We start from the raw sequence: 18,301 nt of genomic DNA, 5'->3' as shown, positions 1-18,301 counted from the left end.
ACGCAACCTTCTGGCAAACATTCTCAGCACATCTCACTACGATCAAAGCCACATTCACCATTGTAGGTGGCGACTGCAACGCCACACACCATCCGTCCATTGACCGCACCACCAGAACCCAGAACGACCCAAGACCGTCACACAACGACGCTCCCTTCTCCCACTTCCTACACACACATAACCTCCTGGACATCTGGAGAGCCCAACACCCCTCAACTTTGGACTATACATTCTACTCCCACCCTCACAACACTTACTCCCGCATCGATTACTTCCTCATCTCCCCAAACATAACATCGAGAATCACACACACCTCCATTGGTCACATAACCTGGTCGGACCATGCCGACATCTCCCTTACCCTCTCAATCCCCAACATGACACGCCCCTGGACTTGGAAACTTAACTCACAACTCCTACAAGACAAGCTCATAACCTCGTCCCTAGCAGAAGACATTAAGGAATATTTCACCCTGAATGACCCCTCCGTGTCCTCCCCAATCACCCTATGGGCGGCCCACAAACCAGTAATCAGAGGCAAACTGATAGCAATAGCCACAGCACGTAAAAAGCAGCACAACAGACAACTAATGGATGCCATCTCTGAAATAGGCCGCCTAGAAACCCTCCACAAACACCACCCGACCCCCTCTCACCTTGACCAACTCACGACAGCGAGAGCCCTACTTAAACGCCTCTCCCTCTCAACCACGGCCAAAGCACTCACATGGACCAAACAAAGGTATTATGAAAAGGGCAACAAGGCAGACTCGATGTTAGCTAAACGCCTCAAAAACCTAACAGACACAAAACGAATCTCTAAGATCCGCACATCAGAAGGTACTATGAGCACTGACCCACACACAATCGGGAAAACCTTCCAGCAATACTTCACGTCCCTTTACAACCACACCCCGGACCCCCAAACTGACCTCACTCGATCCTTAACGGACGACTTCCTTAAGAAACTCTCCCTCCCCTCCCTCACTGACACAGCCAGAACACTTATCTCAGCAGACATATCCCCAGAAGAACTACAAGCAGCTATAAAATCCCTGAAACCCAATAAAAGCCCCGGACCTGACGGCTTAACAGCTATCTATTATAAAACATTCGGAGACATACTCACCCCACGACTATGCAAAGTCTTCAATGCAATGCTCAAAGGCAACCCACTACCCCCCGACATGACACAAGCCAACATTACCCTCCTACCTAAACCCGGGAAATCCCATGAAGATCCAGGTCACTTCCGCCCCATTTCACTCTTAAACATAGACCTAAAACTCCTGACCAAAGTCATGACAACGAGAATTAATCCCCTCCTGCCAAAACTCATCAACCCAGACCAAGTAGGCTTCATCCCCCACAGACAAGCACAAGACAACACCAGACGGATCATAGACCTAATTTGGTACGCCAACCATAAACGCCTCCCGACCGCCATACTCTCCCTGGATGCCGAGAAGGCCTTTGACCGCCTTCTATGGCCCTACCTATTCGAAGTCCTTCGCAAATTCAAATTCCCACAAGAACTCACCCACTTTCTCCAAGCCCTGTACCACACTCCGACCGCGCAGCTGCTAATCCCCAATATCACCCCCCCCTCTTTCCCTATACTGAACGGAACCCGACAAGGCTGCCCCCTGTCCCCTCTACTATTCGCTATATCCCTCGAACCACTACTAGAGACCATACGTAACAACCCACACATCAAAGGGCTCAAAATTAGGGACGACACATTCACCATCGCAGCATACGCAGACGACATCCTCCTCACCCTGACTGACCCCATCCCGACCCTGACCACCCTCATAACAACCCTACAAGACTACTCAAAGATATCGGGATACCAACTCAATGCCACTAAATCAGACCTCATGCCACTCAACCTTACAGAACCCATTATCCACTCCCTAAAACAAGACCTCCCCTTTCGGATTTGCCCGACGGCAATCACTTACCTGGGAGTCCAAATCACTAGTGACACCACCGCCTTATACAAAACCAACTATCCCCCACTCTTCCAGAAAGCAATCCAAAACCTGGAACGCTGGAAACAGATGAACATATCTTGGCTAGGAAGAATAGCTTCCGTTAAAATGAACCTCCTACCCAAATTCCTCTACGCCTTCCAAGCACTACCCATCCCCTGCAATAAAACTGACCTCAAAAGACTACAAACTGCCATAGACCGATTCATTTGGAACGGGAAAAAACCCCGCATCCGCAGAGCCACATTATATGTACCCAAACTCTCCGGAGGTCTAGGCCTCCCAAACCTTACACACTACCTACATGCAGCCCACCTAACACAAATCCAACATTGGCATCTCCCCCCCGCACACAAACGATGGGTAGACCTGGAACATCTCATCTTTGGCCGAGACCACCCCTCCCAATACATGTGGCTCCAAAGGCAATACAGGCCACTGCCACCCCCCACTTCCCCAGCAATCACCCACTCCCTAGACCTCTGGGACCGACTCAGCGACAAATTTGACTTGTCCACAGGCCTCTCGCCCCTCACCCCAATCCTCCGCAACAAAATGTTCCAACCTGGCCTCACACCTCAACACTACGCCCATTTTGAAGACCGCGACATAGTTAGGTTGGGACACCTCTATCCTAACGGCAAGCTCCTGCAATACACAGAACTCCCCAACCCCGAAACCTTAACCACATTTGATTACTTCCGCTACCTCCAACTCCGAAGCTTCGCAGCGACCGACACGGTTCGCATAGCAGCCACCTCGTCCCTGACCGGGTTTGAAAGAGACACCCTTCAGTCACCATCCAGGAAGAGCCAAATATCATCTATCTACATAAATCTAACCACACACCACACTCTGATAGCCCTCCCATATATCGCAGCGTGGGAAAAAGATCTCTGACCCCCCGTGGACTCCACGGACTGGGCCGACATCTGGGCATCTATTAAATCTATCTCAATCTGCGTCACCCATCAAGAACAGGCATACAAAATGCTCTTCAGATGGTACCTCACCCCCTACCGCCTGAAGGCCATGAAACAAAGCCCCACCAACCTCTGCTGGAAAATGTGCGGAGAAACAGGCACATTCCTCCACTGCTGGTGGACATGCCCTAAACTTACACCCCTATGGAAAACTATGACGACCCTCCTATCCGGACTACTCAACAAACCAGTACCCCTTGACCCGTGGGCCCTTTTGCTCTCTAAACCCCTGGACAGCTTCACCCGTAGTGAAAATAAGCTCATAGCAAGAATAGCCCTAGCCACACGCCGAGCAATCGCCGAAAACTGGTCCACACCACGTATACCCACTCACCCTCAAATACACACGAAAATCACAGATAGCATAGACATGGACAGACTAACAGCACAGATACATGACACCCCTAAATCATTCCACAAAGTCTGGGACCCATGGCTCGACGGAAACAATGCCCTCCCATGGTGACATACCAGACCCGACGACCTACACCACCGACGCTAACCACGACTAGGGTGAAGCGCACAGCTTCAACCCACCCCTAACCCAACCCCACCGCCCTGGGCTCGGAGGGAATACCCAGAAGGACAGCAGCACCCTATTCACCTCCCCACAGTTCCTCTCCCTTCCCCCTACCTAACACTACCTTCCCTGTAACACCCATCCTAACTTCCTGGCCCTACTGACACAACCACAATCTCTGACCGACTCGAAGGCCACACTCCCCCAGACAGGTATCCCCATCCCTCCAACAATGGGACGACCACCACCGAAAGCTTCTGGCTAATGACCCTACGACCTCAACTATCTCTAATAACCGGAATATCCCGGAACAGGTACCTTGATGGACGTTTCATAACCACCCCTGGAACCCTGTAACTCCACCTGACCACAGATAACACGATCTGAACGGTCACACACGTAGCTTTCCTGACTCAAGGTCCTCAAAAGAAAATGTTATAAGAGATACCAAAACACAATGCCAGTAACATGTTCTACTAAAAATATTTTGTATCCTATTGTAACCCCCTAACTAACCAACCTCTTTTTTCTGTAAAAACGTTCATTAACTTTTGTTCATGAAAACTGAAAAATGAAAAATAAAGAATCTTTAAAAAAAAAATCAATGAGGAAGGGATAAAGAAAGAAATTACAAAACCAGCATGTCAGAGGAGAGGATGGATCGATGGAAATGATGCACACGTCAAAATAAGCACGTGAAATTGGTGTGTGGAGGAACCGAACAACGAAAGGAGAAAGAGTGAGCTGGGCTATGGAAGTGATGTAATGAGAGTCACTCAGGAAGATAATAGACTATCTAAAAGAAGTGAGTTTTCAGTAACTTCTTAAATGACTGAAGACTAGGGAGAAGAGTCTGATGGCATAGGGCAACAAATTCCATAGGAATGGTGTAGCCCTTGAAAAATCTTGCATATAAGATTTAGTGGTGCAAAAAAACAGCATATGGCAGGAAAAGTTCACTTGGATATCGAAGGGGAACAAGAAGGGGTGTATTTGTTCAGTGAATAGGAAATGTAGTGAAGAGTGGTGCTTTGTAGGTTAGTGTACTGTACAGGAAGCCAAGGTAATGAGAGGTGAAGGAGTGACGTGTGATACATAAAAACACATAAATGTGTTATATAGCTATCTGTCAAAGGCTTTGTAATGTCCAGCTAGAATATTTACCAACTTCCATGGAAAAAGTCCTGCTTTATCCCTTTTCTATGTCAATCTTTCTTTTATTGAGGCAGAAGTTAAATGGGGTACAGAATAAAGAAGAGGGGATGCACAGTATTTGTACAAAGTGGGATCGCTTTAACACAGTAGTACATCTCCTACAAAGGACAGCCTCATTTTATATTTTATATTAAGCAAGCTTTTCAGTAGATCAATAGCACGCATAACATAACAGTTATAAAAGTAGTTTACACTAAGCGATTGAATCATCAGGAGTTAAATGAATTAAAATATGCTATAATACGAAGTAAGTGAGCCAAGCAATCCTGGTAGGTATAAGTGTGTAGCGAACACGCTAACATGCTAGACTAGTCATGTATACAATAATGGTTAGTGCCCTTAAGCGTTTATGATTATGCTAAACATAGTAATAACAACCTGGCTAGTCATGCTCATCTAAAGAGAAGTCATAGGAGTTAAACGTGAATGCAGGCATAGAACGGTTAACAGTATACGGCAAAGGCCTTGCTTAGCAGTCGTTATCCCTGAAACAAGATTAAAAGGCCAGATTAAGTTTAGTGAGGCTTATACATTGCATATGGACTTTGGTGAACTTAACGCAATAGTAGAATGAGTAACTGCCTGGCTAAAGTCACCATCAGTGTGGCAACATAAGTGTACACCCTGCTAGTCCTTTGGGTTTGGTTATATTTAACAGGTGAGAGACAATGCACTAAAGAAGAAATAACAAGTGGCAGGCTGTGGGATACGTTACAGCAGCCAGTAGGTTAATTATGAGCGTTCAAGTCCTTATGTGGCATATTGGAGCCGCGTAGGTAGTCCAGGTTAACCTGATTAGCCTATGCCCATTCGTGAGGCCGGTTTCAGACGTTCGGTCAGTGGTGGTGAGGGTTCCTCCTGCACAGCTTCTCGGTTTGCAGCTTGAACCCTGAGATGTAGGTTTGTGCCGCGCTGGTCTATGGGTCTTGGGTCCTTGTTAGGGAGGGTGGTGCCGTCTTCTTGGATGGTCCTGCTGGGAGTTGCAGTGGTGGTCATCCGTGATTTTTGAGGCATGGGGAAGGGTTGTGTGTGGCGAGGGGTTTTTCCCCGGCTCCAGGCGTTATTGAGGGTCGACACCACGTGGCCACAGACTCTGGGACTTCTTGAGGCCGGGTCTTTCCCTTTATGGGCGCTGAGGAAGGCCCAGGTGGTCATCCGCCGCCGGCGGCGGGTGGCTTTCCTGCGGTGTGGTCGGTGTCCCGGAGGTAGTCTCCTGGTGACCCTCGGCCCAGATGGGCATGCCGCCCTTAGCGTTAGGTCGGCCTTGCCCGGGATCTGCCCTCTCCGCCCTCCTGATTTTTCCAGCAGCACCAACCTGCGTGGAGTGGGGGTGAGTTGGGCCTCCCTGCTCTCCAATTTCTCCCAGAATCTCCTGAACAGTGCATCTAGGCGCTCGTGCAGGGGTTGTAAGGGTGCAAGCTCGACAGCCTGATCCTCGACCGCCATTTTGCCAGTGTCGGTTTGCCTGTCAGGCCCACGTTCTGAGTAGTTGCTAGCGTGTGCAAGCCAAGTTGGTCTGCGGTTCACGATGGTTGTGACCGGGATAACCCCCGCCGGTCCAAAGGGGGGGGGGGGGAGGCCCGATGCTGCGGGTGCTGCTCGAGTTGATGAGCTGGGAGAGCGGCCGTCTCTCCCCTGCCCTGCACGGTGTAGGCCCCAAGCCTCTGGTCCAATGTCTCTGCGGTCATTTCAGCTTATAAGGTGTCCCCCGGTTCCTCTGCTTCTGCGCTTCTCAGTGAGGTATGTTGGGGTCTAGGTTTGGGCGATTAATCCACCGTATTTTACCAATAACCGGTTCCAGGCTCGGGAGCTCACAGAAAGCATGTCTGTCTGGCTTCCCGGTCAGGCTCCGCCCCCCCCCCTTTATCCCTTTTCTCACAAATCACTACATGCAACTCAAATGTTACCAGACTTCAGTCATTAGTCAAATTACAATACAAGGGAAATTATCTTGCTCATATCTTAAAAGGACACTATAGGTACCCAGACCACTTCAGCTAATTAAAAAGTGGTTTGGGTGCCATGTCCCTTTTGCACCTAGTGCTGCAATGTACTTTTGGTCCAGTATCGGACGCTGGACATCCTCACGCTTTGCATTCCTCTGATTCAAGGCTTTCCTATGGGGTGGTATAATGCGCCGACTTCCCACGGCCGTCAGAGCGGGCGAAGCCAGGACCCAGCGCCGACGGACATCGGTGCTGGGAAAAGGTTTCATAATCTTTATTCACCCAGGCAGGGGGTCGCGAGGGTGGTGGGAGGCAGAGAGAGCTACAGTGCCAGGAATACAGCTTTGTATTCATGGCACTACAGTATCCCTTTAACCCCTTAAGGACACATGACATGTGTGACATGTCATGATTCCCTTTTATTCCAGAAGTTTGGTCCTTAAGGGGTTAAGCTAAAGAACAAGACATGAAAGCTTAATAACATAGCACACACAGAACAACTCAAAATTATAAAACAAAAATACATTAGAAGAGCACTGCATGGTACACATACTTGAGGGTACATTTCTTGTTGTTTTCCTAGGGTAGCTTCAATATCCATCTGCTTCTCTTTCTCATTTTTTAGACGTCTGCTCTCATCCTCCAGTGTGCTAGCCAAACGCAGAGCTTTTGCTGCACGAAGGACATCACCCTCTTCATCTGAGATACATGGATAAACAGTCAGAGACATCCAATGGCTGTGTGTCAGAGCTTACATTGCAGAACATACGTTTTATGTCATGCACTGGAGTTGTTACTGGTCTTTAAACTGTGCAAACACTTTCCTTTCAAAAAATCCTTTACCAATATGGGATTTAGGAATCATGAAAGGATGGGGGATTGCAGGGCCCATACAGAAACAGGCTTGCACAAATATTAAGAAATTATTGCAAACATATAACCATATTAAACTAACATTTATTGAGGGGGGTTTATCAATGCAAACCTAGATGTAATATTTTTGAATTTTTTTAAATGATTTAATATTTTGAAAAATAATAATTTTAGTAGGGATATTTTTTTACTTTTTTTATATGTTAAAAACACATTTACTTCCCATAAATGTATTTCCCCCTAGGATTAGAGGCAATGCTCACATGACAGGCAGAGCACTGAAATTAAATTTTAAAACCAAGACCTCCTTCTGTTCCCACCTACTCTGAAATAAAACTAGTGCTCCCCACATGGACCCCAGTAAGATAAAATGCACACCAGTATAATGCAAAAGCATCAAAAATGTATTTGAGGGAAGAAAATGTGCATTGCCTCTGAATTTTAGGGAAAAATACATTTAAGGTAAGTAAAATGTATGTTTAACCTGATCAATAAAGGCAGTACTCATATGGGGATTAAACAAGCTACACAAAAATGGGTAGGGGTCAGACATGACATTCCTATAGTGCTTCATGAATGTGTAAAGAAGTCTAATTAGCCAGCATATCCCTTTGAAGCCCAAGATGTTACCATAACTCTTGATGAGTGGGCTTTAATCAGTAGAGAAGATAGAACAGACGGACAAGTATATACCAAGACAATGGATGCTTTAAGCCATCTGGCCAAAGGAGCTTTAGAGGCCACATTTCCTGTTTTTGCCTAAAAAAATAAACACTAATGTTCTCACTTCCTCAATAAAAAAAAATATCTTATGTTCTATCCAGATAACATTGTAGTGATCTCTTATCATACAAATACATGAAATCTCGGTTTCTTATTATTCTTAGGATTCATGTAGAATATAGGTAAAATTCTCATGATTTGGATTATTGACCAAAGAAACTAGGTCAAATTTTAGATGTAGTGTCAGGACCACCATATCCATGTGAAAAACCAGGTATAGAAATCTGTTAGAAAGGGCTTACAATTCCCCAATCTACGTAGCTGAGAAGATGGCTATTAGAAAGAGATATTCTTTCAAGGTAGATACTAGAGCTCAACTTACTGGCTTGAAAAGAACAATGCAGAAAGGTCTAAATTCAGATCTAATGTCCTCACTTACTGTAGGATATTAGAAAATGCCTTAACAAATATAATAACGAGGGAGTGGGGGAGGGTGGAATGATTAAAAACTAGAAGGAAAAAAAAAAACCACACACACAAAAAGAAAGCCCAAAACAAACAAACAAAAAAAATAATAAGAGAATCTTTCTTGAACCACAACTAATGGAAGCAGAGAATGTTTTTTGGAATGGATGCCAAAAGAGGTTACATTTGCCCAGACTTGCACCAATTAAATAAAATACATAAAAAAAAAAAAAAAAAAACAGCAACAAATCACAATACTCTTACTTTTCCCGTTGAATCTTTCTTAGCTATCAACATAATGTCCACCACCTCTTGCCTACAGAACCTGTTGTCCATTAAGCAGGCTGTGAGCTGGAAAGTCTCTTTTATTGAAAGTTGAACCATGTTGTACTCCAATACGTTCCTTTTATAAAAATCGAGAGCCTTCAATAAATTCCTTCTGACATTTACATGAGACGTGAAAACCCAACTCTGAGGCCAGAAGAGAATGATCGCTAGGACTGGTAAATTCTCCTTTTTGATTTTCCACAAGACTCGCAGAATCAGACACGGAAATTCTAGCATATTAAGAGTGCTTCCAGAAGATGCAGGTGGTCCCCTTAGTTGATTAACGCAAACATTAGAGCATTCCTCTTTTCTAATGAAGCCATAAGGTCAACATCCTAAAAAAATGTCTGTTATTTGACTGACTATGTGGTGAGATAGAGATTCATTTAAATGAAATGTTTCAAATGATTTCTGATTACAGCATTGTAACGGCTACCCAGGTAGAGAGAGGGTATCAGCCGTTGGAGACGTCCTTTTCCCTGCAAGCTGCTGTGTCGAAGTAAAGCTGGTATAATCCCATTCACGATATCCAGAGGGAGAGTCAGGTTCAGCTGTAAAAGAGCAGAGTAATATTCCCAAATAATCCCCTTCCAAGAACGAGACGAGGCTACGTTTTGAAGGGTCAAGAAGAACTGAGGAATGGAACACCCAGCCTGCTTTTTATTACAGTTACATGCAAAAAGAACACACCCAGGGGGAGGCATAAAATCACCAATCATATACATGGTACAACCCCCACGTCCCCTCCCCTCAGATAACCATTTAACATAATTAACATGTACAGTAATTTATCCAAGTTCTGGATGTACCCCAAAAACAGGGGGTACAGCCTTAAGTCCAGTATCCCTCGTCCAGAGGACCAACATATCCAAAAATCAGTCTATTCGGACAAATGGTTCGGGAGTTATAAGGTTCCAAAGTTTTGACCGACCGCAGAGACCAACTAGCCGAAAATAGTTCCATAAGTTTTGGCCTTGCGGTTGGTCTCCGTTCGTACGGTGAAAATATATGAAATTCGTGCCATCCAGTCGAATCTCGGTGGTCGCTAGAATCCCCATAGTTTGTTAAGTCTTTCTACCGAACAGCAGGGCGTTCGGTAGCTTTGGCACGAATCCCCGTGCTATGGAGGTCTCAGCGGTGTCCGCCTATTTGCGTAGCCGATTTTAGTTCCAGACGATGGCTGGCAAACACCGCTGTTCGTGCGCAAGATGGCCGCGAACACGTGCAAAGTCCCGAAATGGCGGCCACCTATACTTTACACAGCGGATTCGTGCAAACCCATACGAACAGAGGAAATGGAACGAACAGAGGGTATAAACTGCAATTCCCTTGATTATTCTAACAGACACCTGGAACTTGTAAGGATCCGTTACAAGCATCCACTGATATCTGTGGAGCCTTTTAAGCAAACTGACAAAATTGTAGTGAGATGACTTTTTGCCAAATCCATGATTATTTTGCAAAGGCAAGACAGGACCTATGATCTTGTCAGATCTTGTTTGTGCATATAGGCTACAGCTGTCGTAATGTCTGAGCAAATCTGGACACTTCTGACATGCATAATATTGTCTAGGCTTCTAAGAGACAACCAAATGGCCACCAGTACTTTGTAATATGATGAGTGATGTTTTTTTTCTTTGGGCCATCTTCCTTACGAACATATTGTCCAAGTGAACTCACCATCCGAAATCTGCTGCAACTGTGGTGATGATCACCCAGTTTCTTTATTTGAAAAAAGGACCCTGTGTCTCAGGAAGAAGATCACTAACCATCAAATTAACAATACTCTTGTTGAAACATAGAAACATAGAATGTGACGGCAGATAAGAACCATTCGGCCCATCTAGTCTGCCCAGTTTTCTAAATACTTTCATTAGTCCCTGGCATTATCTTATAGTTAGGATAGCCTTATGCCTATCCCACGCATGCTTAAACTCGTTTACTGAAGGCCACACATTCATCTGTGAATCTAAAGACACAATGTTGTGGTTCCATTCTAAGAATATTTTGCTGTAGCATTCTCACCCAGGATTTTTGACCATTTGACTGCTGGAATAAAAATGGTTAGCAGGGGAGCCTGCGCCTGAACCGGAGCGGACGCAAGTCACATCAGCTCCGATATAATAATACCCCAAAATACCCCCCAAAAAACCCACTCACGCAGGCGGACCACCTACAAGCACCGAAGGCGCAACCCCGACACGCCATTCTTCCAAGCGGCCAAGGCGCCAAGGAAGAAACGGAAAACCGGGGCCTACTACACCACCCAAGGCCTGGACCTGGCAGCACTGTTCGGCGCATACTCACCGCCGGGTGCGTTAGGAGACAGGTCGACACCTCAGGTCGCAACAGCCGCCGAGATGGGACGTAGGTCCCAAAAATCGCCCCCACACACACCATCAGGGGCGCAGAACATTGGAAATATGCTCCAGAGGCAGCCTCTACCAAAAATGGCGCCGTCTGGGAACGACAGGGCCGTGGAAGCACAGGAGAATCCTCCACTGAGCGAGACCAACACACAGCCTGCCCAGTCACACACAGGGCTTACCACACAGGCTACAGAAGAGGGATCAGCCCCAGTCACCCAGAGGGATTTTCAAAACTTGGTGGGAGAAATTAAAACCCTACTGGCGGCTAATGTGGCAGTTATAAAGGCAGACCTGCACAGGGTCACTGACAGAGTGAGAACAGCAGAGGGAGACATTGCAGACCTCCAACAAGGTATGAACACAGTACAGGAAGCCATCCAACAACTACAAACCACGCAACAATCACTCTTAATACACCAAGCCACGCTAGACGACAGATCAAAGAGAAACCATCTTAAGATAAGGGGCATCCCAGACACGGTAACCCCAGAGGAACTCCCACACTATGTGAGGCGATTGGTGGCTACCATCCTGCCAGCTGCACATGCCAAAAAAGTCTCCCTGGACGGGACCTACCGCCTGCAACGGCCGTACAGGATGCCATAGTGAGATGCTCACACTCCCACGACAAAATCTCCATCTGGACGCCGCTCATCTTTGAAGGCGCTAGCCTCACCTTCTATCAGGACCTCACAAGGTCCACCCTGCAGTGGCGGAGATCTCTACAACCACTCACAAGCCAGCTAAGAGCAGCCGGTATCAAATATCGCTGGATGTCCCCAAGACTACTAGTGGTGAACTATGAAGGAACGATACACAAACTTTCGTCGCTGGCAGACGCCTCGACCCTCCTCACGGCACTGGGCATACCATCCCAGACGATAACCACCGACAGACGGACAAACTCTCACGGCTGGAATCCCTCCCAAGTTGCCCTGTTTGTTCCAGGTGCCAACCCGGCCACTCACCCAGGGACTTGAACCCCTAAGAGACTACACCTGCTTGCAATGTGTTATGCCAGAGCCTGTTATAAGTAGTTCGTAGATATTACATAGGTGTTAAAGCACTACACACACGACAACCCCCTCAAAGAGAACCTACCACCCCTTGACCTACAACACCTGGAAACAGGGCACTACATGGCAAGTGGCCGTCTCCACACGGGCCAGCCCTCTCTCCCCCCCCCCGCTACCCCCTTGGTAAGGGGTACTACCTATGGCGGGCCAGTTCACCCACCTTCATTAAATACACGACATGCAATGATAAGATAGCTCCAAACCAAACAGCCCGACCCGACACATCCACACCACCAATCCAGACAAATCACCGCACAATCTCACACGACACACTTGCAACCACTTCTATAACCCATCCCAGTTACACCACAACATTCGCAATCAAACAATTAAAAAGTGCAAAACAATTATCGCAATGACTGATTTTAACCATACAAATGCTTTATGTTGTTCAAACCCCGCTGCAGCTGTTGGGGCACAGCGGAGAAACATGTTGGATGTTACCTTTAATGTGCACGACAAAAATAAAGAATTAAAAAAAAAAAAAAGTGGTTAGCAGACCAAGACATCTCACAGCTACTCTCACTGTGCAAGTCTTTTTGGTAGAAAGCCAGTATCAGGTCAGGTCATTTACAAGTTTTGTCTATTTTTCCCAATTCTGTGATTAATCCATGAGAAACTATTTTTCTTGTTGGAAAAAAATACAACAGCGGTGAGAGAAAAGAAAACTTTCACCTAAAGTTGAAATGGTTGTAGGGTACTTAGGGTATAACCCAAAATAATCACAGAAAGAAAGACTGGAATGGGTTAACTAAACAACACACCCAATATCCGTCCAGGTACCCTAATATGGGCTGCTCTGCCAGTAATAGGCGAAAAAGTGCCTTTTAAAGAGAGCAAAAAAGAACTACAATTTTATTAAATCCCTGTTTGGGTAGAGAACAAAGAAAAAAAGGGATATATAAATAAACAATGTGAATATGAAAGTTTGAAAACAAAAAATATATACAATTAGTTAAAATAGGACCAACTGCTGGTGTTTGAATCGACAGTACCAAATTGGTTTTACTATCCACCTGTGTGGTGGTACAAACTGAGAGAGGTTTGATATAATGTTGCCACAACAGTTTGCAACAAAGTACCGATCTGGGTCTGAGATAACTGAAACGTGGATACTGTCAAGAAAATATATAGTAGTACAATTCCTGAGTACATATATAGTGGAGAGCACCCTATAAATAAGGTTTAAACACCTAAAATATGGGTCTCTAATTTAATGTGAGAATTCAGACGAATGTACTGTTTTATGTTTCAAGGATCGAGGAAATAGGTACAATTATAGGTGGTAATTGTTGGGATATTTGGGGGTTTTGAGGTTCACAGCAGCGTATCCCAGATTGGGCAATAAATCAATCGGGAAGCTAACAGTGAGAGTAATCAAAGTTGCAACACCTTATGCCCAGATTATAATATCCCAATAATGCATGGTGCCATAATTCCAACTAACTTGTGGCAACATGCATTATTGGGGTATTATAAACTGCACCTCTGAACATTCCAAGTGGTTCACTGGGTGGCCGTCAATTCGTATGCACAAACACGTGGCGGCGGCCATCTTGTGGAACGCATCCAGTGGGTTTTGGTCGTCGAGTGTATGGAACTATTTTCGGACACTCGACGGCCCGAACACAGCTGAGACTTCCAGGTCCACTTAGCTTTGTCCTAATTCATCCGAAAGAGGCGGCATTCGGTAAAAAAAACTCTCGAAAAAAGAGGCACACGACTACCTTACACACGAACGTTTATTCGAGATATTATTCGACATTTTGAAATACACAAAAGAGACCGGCCGCACCAGCTGATTTCATGGAACTATTCTGGGCAGGAGCCTTGTGTGTGGTCGGTCAGAAATGGGACTTCCATGCAACTTTTGTAACCCTGAACCGATCTGGGTGATTTATGAATATCTTGCTCACCCAGTTTAGGGCTACCAGGGAATATACTTTTTTATGGGGTTCATATGTGATTTTGGGGTGTTTCCAGAAAGTGTATAAAATATGTTCTTTTTCGTTTGTAGATAATTGAGTTGATACAGTAATTAACTCAATTATCTCCCAAGCAGAGGGGAGGGATTGTTTGCCATCTGTTGGAGTGCCTCGGATTATAATGCTATTGTGATTGGTGTATACAATTGTGTCCCTGTCCCCAACAAGGTCCAATAAATAACAAGGTCCATGTGGGTGTCAACCTTGCTTGGGGACTTGCATAAAAGGCCAATGTGGCTACCATTAAAATTCAGTTCTGCTTAACCCTCAACATGTAGCCTTGTCTTGTGCTTGTAGGGAACCTGCTTCACAGCTATATCACTAGCTCTTGTAAGAGCTCTATTGCCTTATTGGATATTTGGTCGGCTTAGATGACAACTGGAGAATACTACAGCACTGCTCCTCTCAAGGGAAAAGGACATCTCTAACGGCATATTCCCCTTTATACTCTGGGTGGCAGTTACACTTCGTTTTCCTAGTTGTGCTGTGAGGACCATCAGGACCTTTGAGAGAGAGAAAAAAATACTCAAGGAAGATTAAAGGGCAAAAAGGTAAAGCGTTTAATTGATAATGCACTACTTTCCCCTGTTTTTTGATGGACAATCTTAGAAATCATCTGCTCTGCACAGAGACTTGAACATTTAGATAAGAGTCTTAAAGATCTAAACACCATATAGTGGTTTTCTTGAGCGATTTGTGTAGTAGCACGGTAGTTTCCATGTGACATTTATTTTTTTGTTACATGTTTGTTTATAAACTTCAGATCTTGAATGGGTCTCCAAGATCCACTTGTTTTGGATACCAAAATTATTCTGGAATAAGTGTCTTTACTTTTTTCCATGCTCACGACTTCCTCGATCACTTGTTTCAAAAGGAGATTTTTTACTTCTTGATGAGTTGAGACATATGTGAAATTTAACATTTTCTGGAGGGATAAATAGAATTCTAAAAAAATAGCCATTTCTTATGATGAGAGGACTCTTGTCTGATGTAGACTGGCTCCTGATGTCTTGGAAGAAAAAAAAAAACTGCCTTCCACTGGTATGGCGTCAGAATTGCTCTGTTTTTGCCAGTAGATTTGGAGTTGCCTGATCATGTATCTTCTTGAAGAAGTGAGTTTTCAATTATTTTTTGAATGAGTGGAGGTGAAAGTCTTACGGAGAAGGGAAGGATTGGCCGAGACTGACAAAGAGGCAGATCAGGGGCAGAGCCAGCATCATTCAAACACAGCCCTGGCCAATCAGCATCTCCTCATAGAGATACATTGAATCAATGAATCTCTATGAGGAAAGTTCAGTGTCTGCATGCAGACGGAGGAGATACTGAATATTTGGATGCATTTTAGGCAGCCATGACCCAGGAAGGATTTCTAACAGCTATCTGAGGAGTGGCCAGTGAAGTTATCGCTAGGCTGTTACGTAAACACTGCATTGTCTCTGAAAAGACAGTGTTTACAGCAAAAAGCATGAAGGTAATGATTCTACTCACCAGAACAAATTCAATAAGCTGCAGTTTTTCTGGTGACTATAGTGTCCCTTTAACCCCTTAAGTCCGGAGGACGTAATATTACGTCCTGCAGGAACCGGCTCTAAACGCCGGCGGGCGTAATATTACGTCCTCGCCATAATGGCCGCCCACGTGGCCGGCGCTAATCGCCCGCTGCAGATCGCGGTCGGGGGGGATGCCTGGCCCCCCAGGCAACCCCCCCTGTGGCCGGTGACCGCGATCTGCAGTCTCTGATCGCAGTGACAGGCTGTCACTGCGACCAGTATTAAGCATGTGTCAGCCGATTTTAAATCGGCTGACACATGCGGCCGGCGGCTTTCCCCTTCTGCAGATCGCGGTCGGGGGACTTACCTGGCCCCCCAGGCAGTCCCCCTGGGGTCAGTGACCGCGATCTGCGAAGTCTGATCGCAGTGACAGGCTGTCACTGCGATCTCAAAGCGCTCTGATCGCAGTGACAGCCTGTCACTGCGATCAGTGTTACATGTGTCAGCCTATTGGCTGACACATGTAACTGGCACAGTGATCCCCCTGCAGATTGGAAGGGGGGAGTGCTTGTACCACCCAGGCACTCCCCCCTGTGGTCAATTACCCAATCTGCAGGAGGTGATCACAGTGACAGGCAGTCACTGTGATCACTGATCCTGTGTGTCAGCCAGTGATGTGAAATCACTGGCTGACACTGTCTCTGACCCCTGTCCTGTAAAAAAAAAAAAAATATTAGTTCAAAAAATAAATTAAAAAAATTACAGTTACAAATAAAATATACTTAGATCATATATATATGATCTAAGTATATATATATACACACACACACACACACACACACACACACACACATTTACACATACACGACGTGTATTTAAATATTAATAAATATATATATATATATATTAATATCAAATTACACGTAGACTGATACTGATTAAATATATATATATAATTATTGTTATATATATATTTATATATAATATAAAAAAATATATATGTAAATACGTAAAAAAATAAAATTAAAAAAATATTTAAAAATAAATTAAAAAATATATAGATGTGTTATTTCGTTCTAACTGTATTGTGATATTAATATATATTTATATCAAAATACACGTAGAACAAAATAATATATATATCTATATACATAAATATATACGTATATATCACTATATATATATACCTATATATAAATAAAAATATTAAAAAAAATTATATATATATATACGTATATATACACATATGTATATACATACATATATTAATTCTACACATATATTTATGTAATAATTTTACATAATTAGGTATCCTAATTAATTACAATTAGCGGGACCTGCCTGACAACCCATGCCGAAAGTATAGGGAATTTAATTTGCTAGCACTATATTTAACCCTATAACTTTCCAAGACACCATAAAACCTGTACATGGGGGGTACTGTTTTACTCGGGAGACTTTGCTGAACACAGATATTAGTGTTTCAAAACAGTAAAATGTATTACAACGATGATATCGCCAGTAAAAGTGACGTTTTCTGCATTTTTCACGCACAAACAGCACTTACACGGACGATATTATTGCTGCAATACTTTTTACTGTTTTGAAATACAAATATTTGTGTTGAGCGAAGTCTCCCGCGTACAACAGTACCCCACATGTACAGGTTTTATGGTGTTTTCAAAAGTTACAGCGTCAAATATAAGGCTTGTGTTTCATTTTTTTCACATTAAAATTCGCCAGATTGCTTACGTTGCCTTTGTGACCCTATGGTAGCCCAAGAATGAAAATTACCCCTATGATGGCATACCATTTGCAATAGTAGACAACCCAAGGTATTGCAAATGGGGTTTGTCCAGACTTTTTTAGTAGCCACTTAGTCACAAACACTGGCCAAAATTGGAGTTTTTTGCATTTTTCACACACAAACAAATACTAACGCTAACTTTGGCCAGTGTTTGTGACCAAATGGCTACTAAAAAAGACTGGACATACCCCATTTGCAATACCTTGGGTTGTCTACTATTGCAAATGGTATGCCATTATGGGTGTAAATTTAATTCCTGGGCTACTATACAGTCTCAAAGGCAACGTAACCAATCTGGCGAATTTCAATTTCAAATGTAACGTGCTATATTTGACCCTGTAACTTCCCAAAACACCATAAAACCTGTACATAGGGGGTACTGTTTTACACGTGAGACATCGCTGGATACAAATATGTGTATTGTATTGCAGTAAAAGCAAACAGTATTTTGACATCCACAGTTAAAATGTCACATAGAACAAAAAAAAATTAAAAAATTCTTTTTTTCTCCCATTTTTTTATAAATTT

At 44.3% G+C, this 18,301-nt stretch overlaps 1 protein-coding gene across 2 annotated transcripts in view; it reads right to left on the bottom strand.

Annotated features, from left to right (window-relative positions):
* HAUS4 (HAUS augmin like complex subunit 4) overlaps positions 1–18,301 on the bottom strand; it is a 36,105-nt gene that overhangs the window by 4,355 nt on the left and 13,449 nt on the right. For both annotated transcript variants that reach the window (XM_063457139.1, XM_063457140.1), the window contains exon 7: positions 7,212–7,357. In XM_063457139.1, coding sequence (XP_063313209.1) covers positions 7,212–7,357 — 146 coding nt within the window. The remainder of the gene's footprint in view (positions 1–7,211; positions 7,358–18,301) is intronic.

The sequence above is a fragment of the Pelobates fuscus genome, chromosome 5 (assembly GCF_036172605.1).
Source record: "Pelobates fuscus isolate aPelFus1 chromosome 5, aPelFus1.pri, whole genome shotgun sequence".
Classification (NCBI taxonomy): domain Eukaryota; kingdom Metazoa; phylum Chordata; class Amphibia; order Anura; family Pelobatidae; genus Pelobates; species Pelobates fuscus.
The sequence above is the reverse complement of the archived record's forward strand: the minus strand, read 5'-3'. Positions and strand labels throughout refer to the sequence as shown.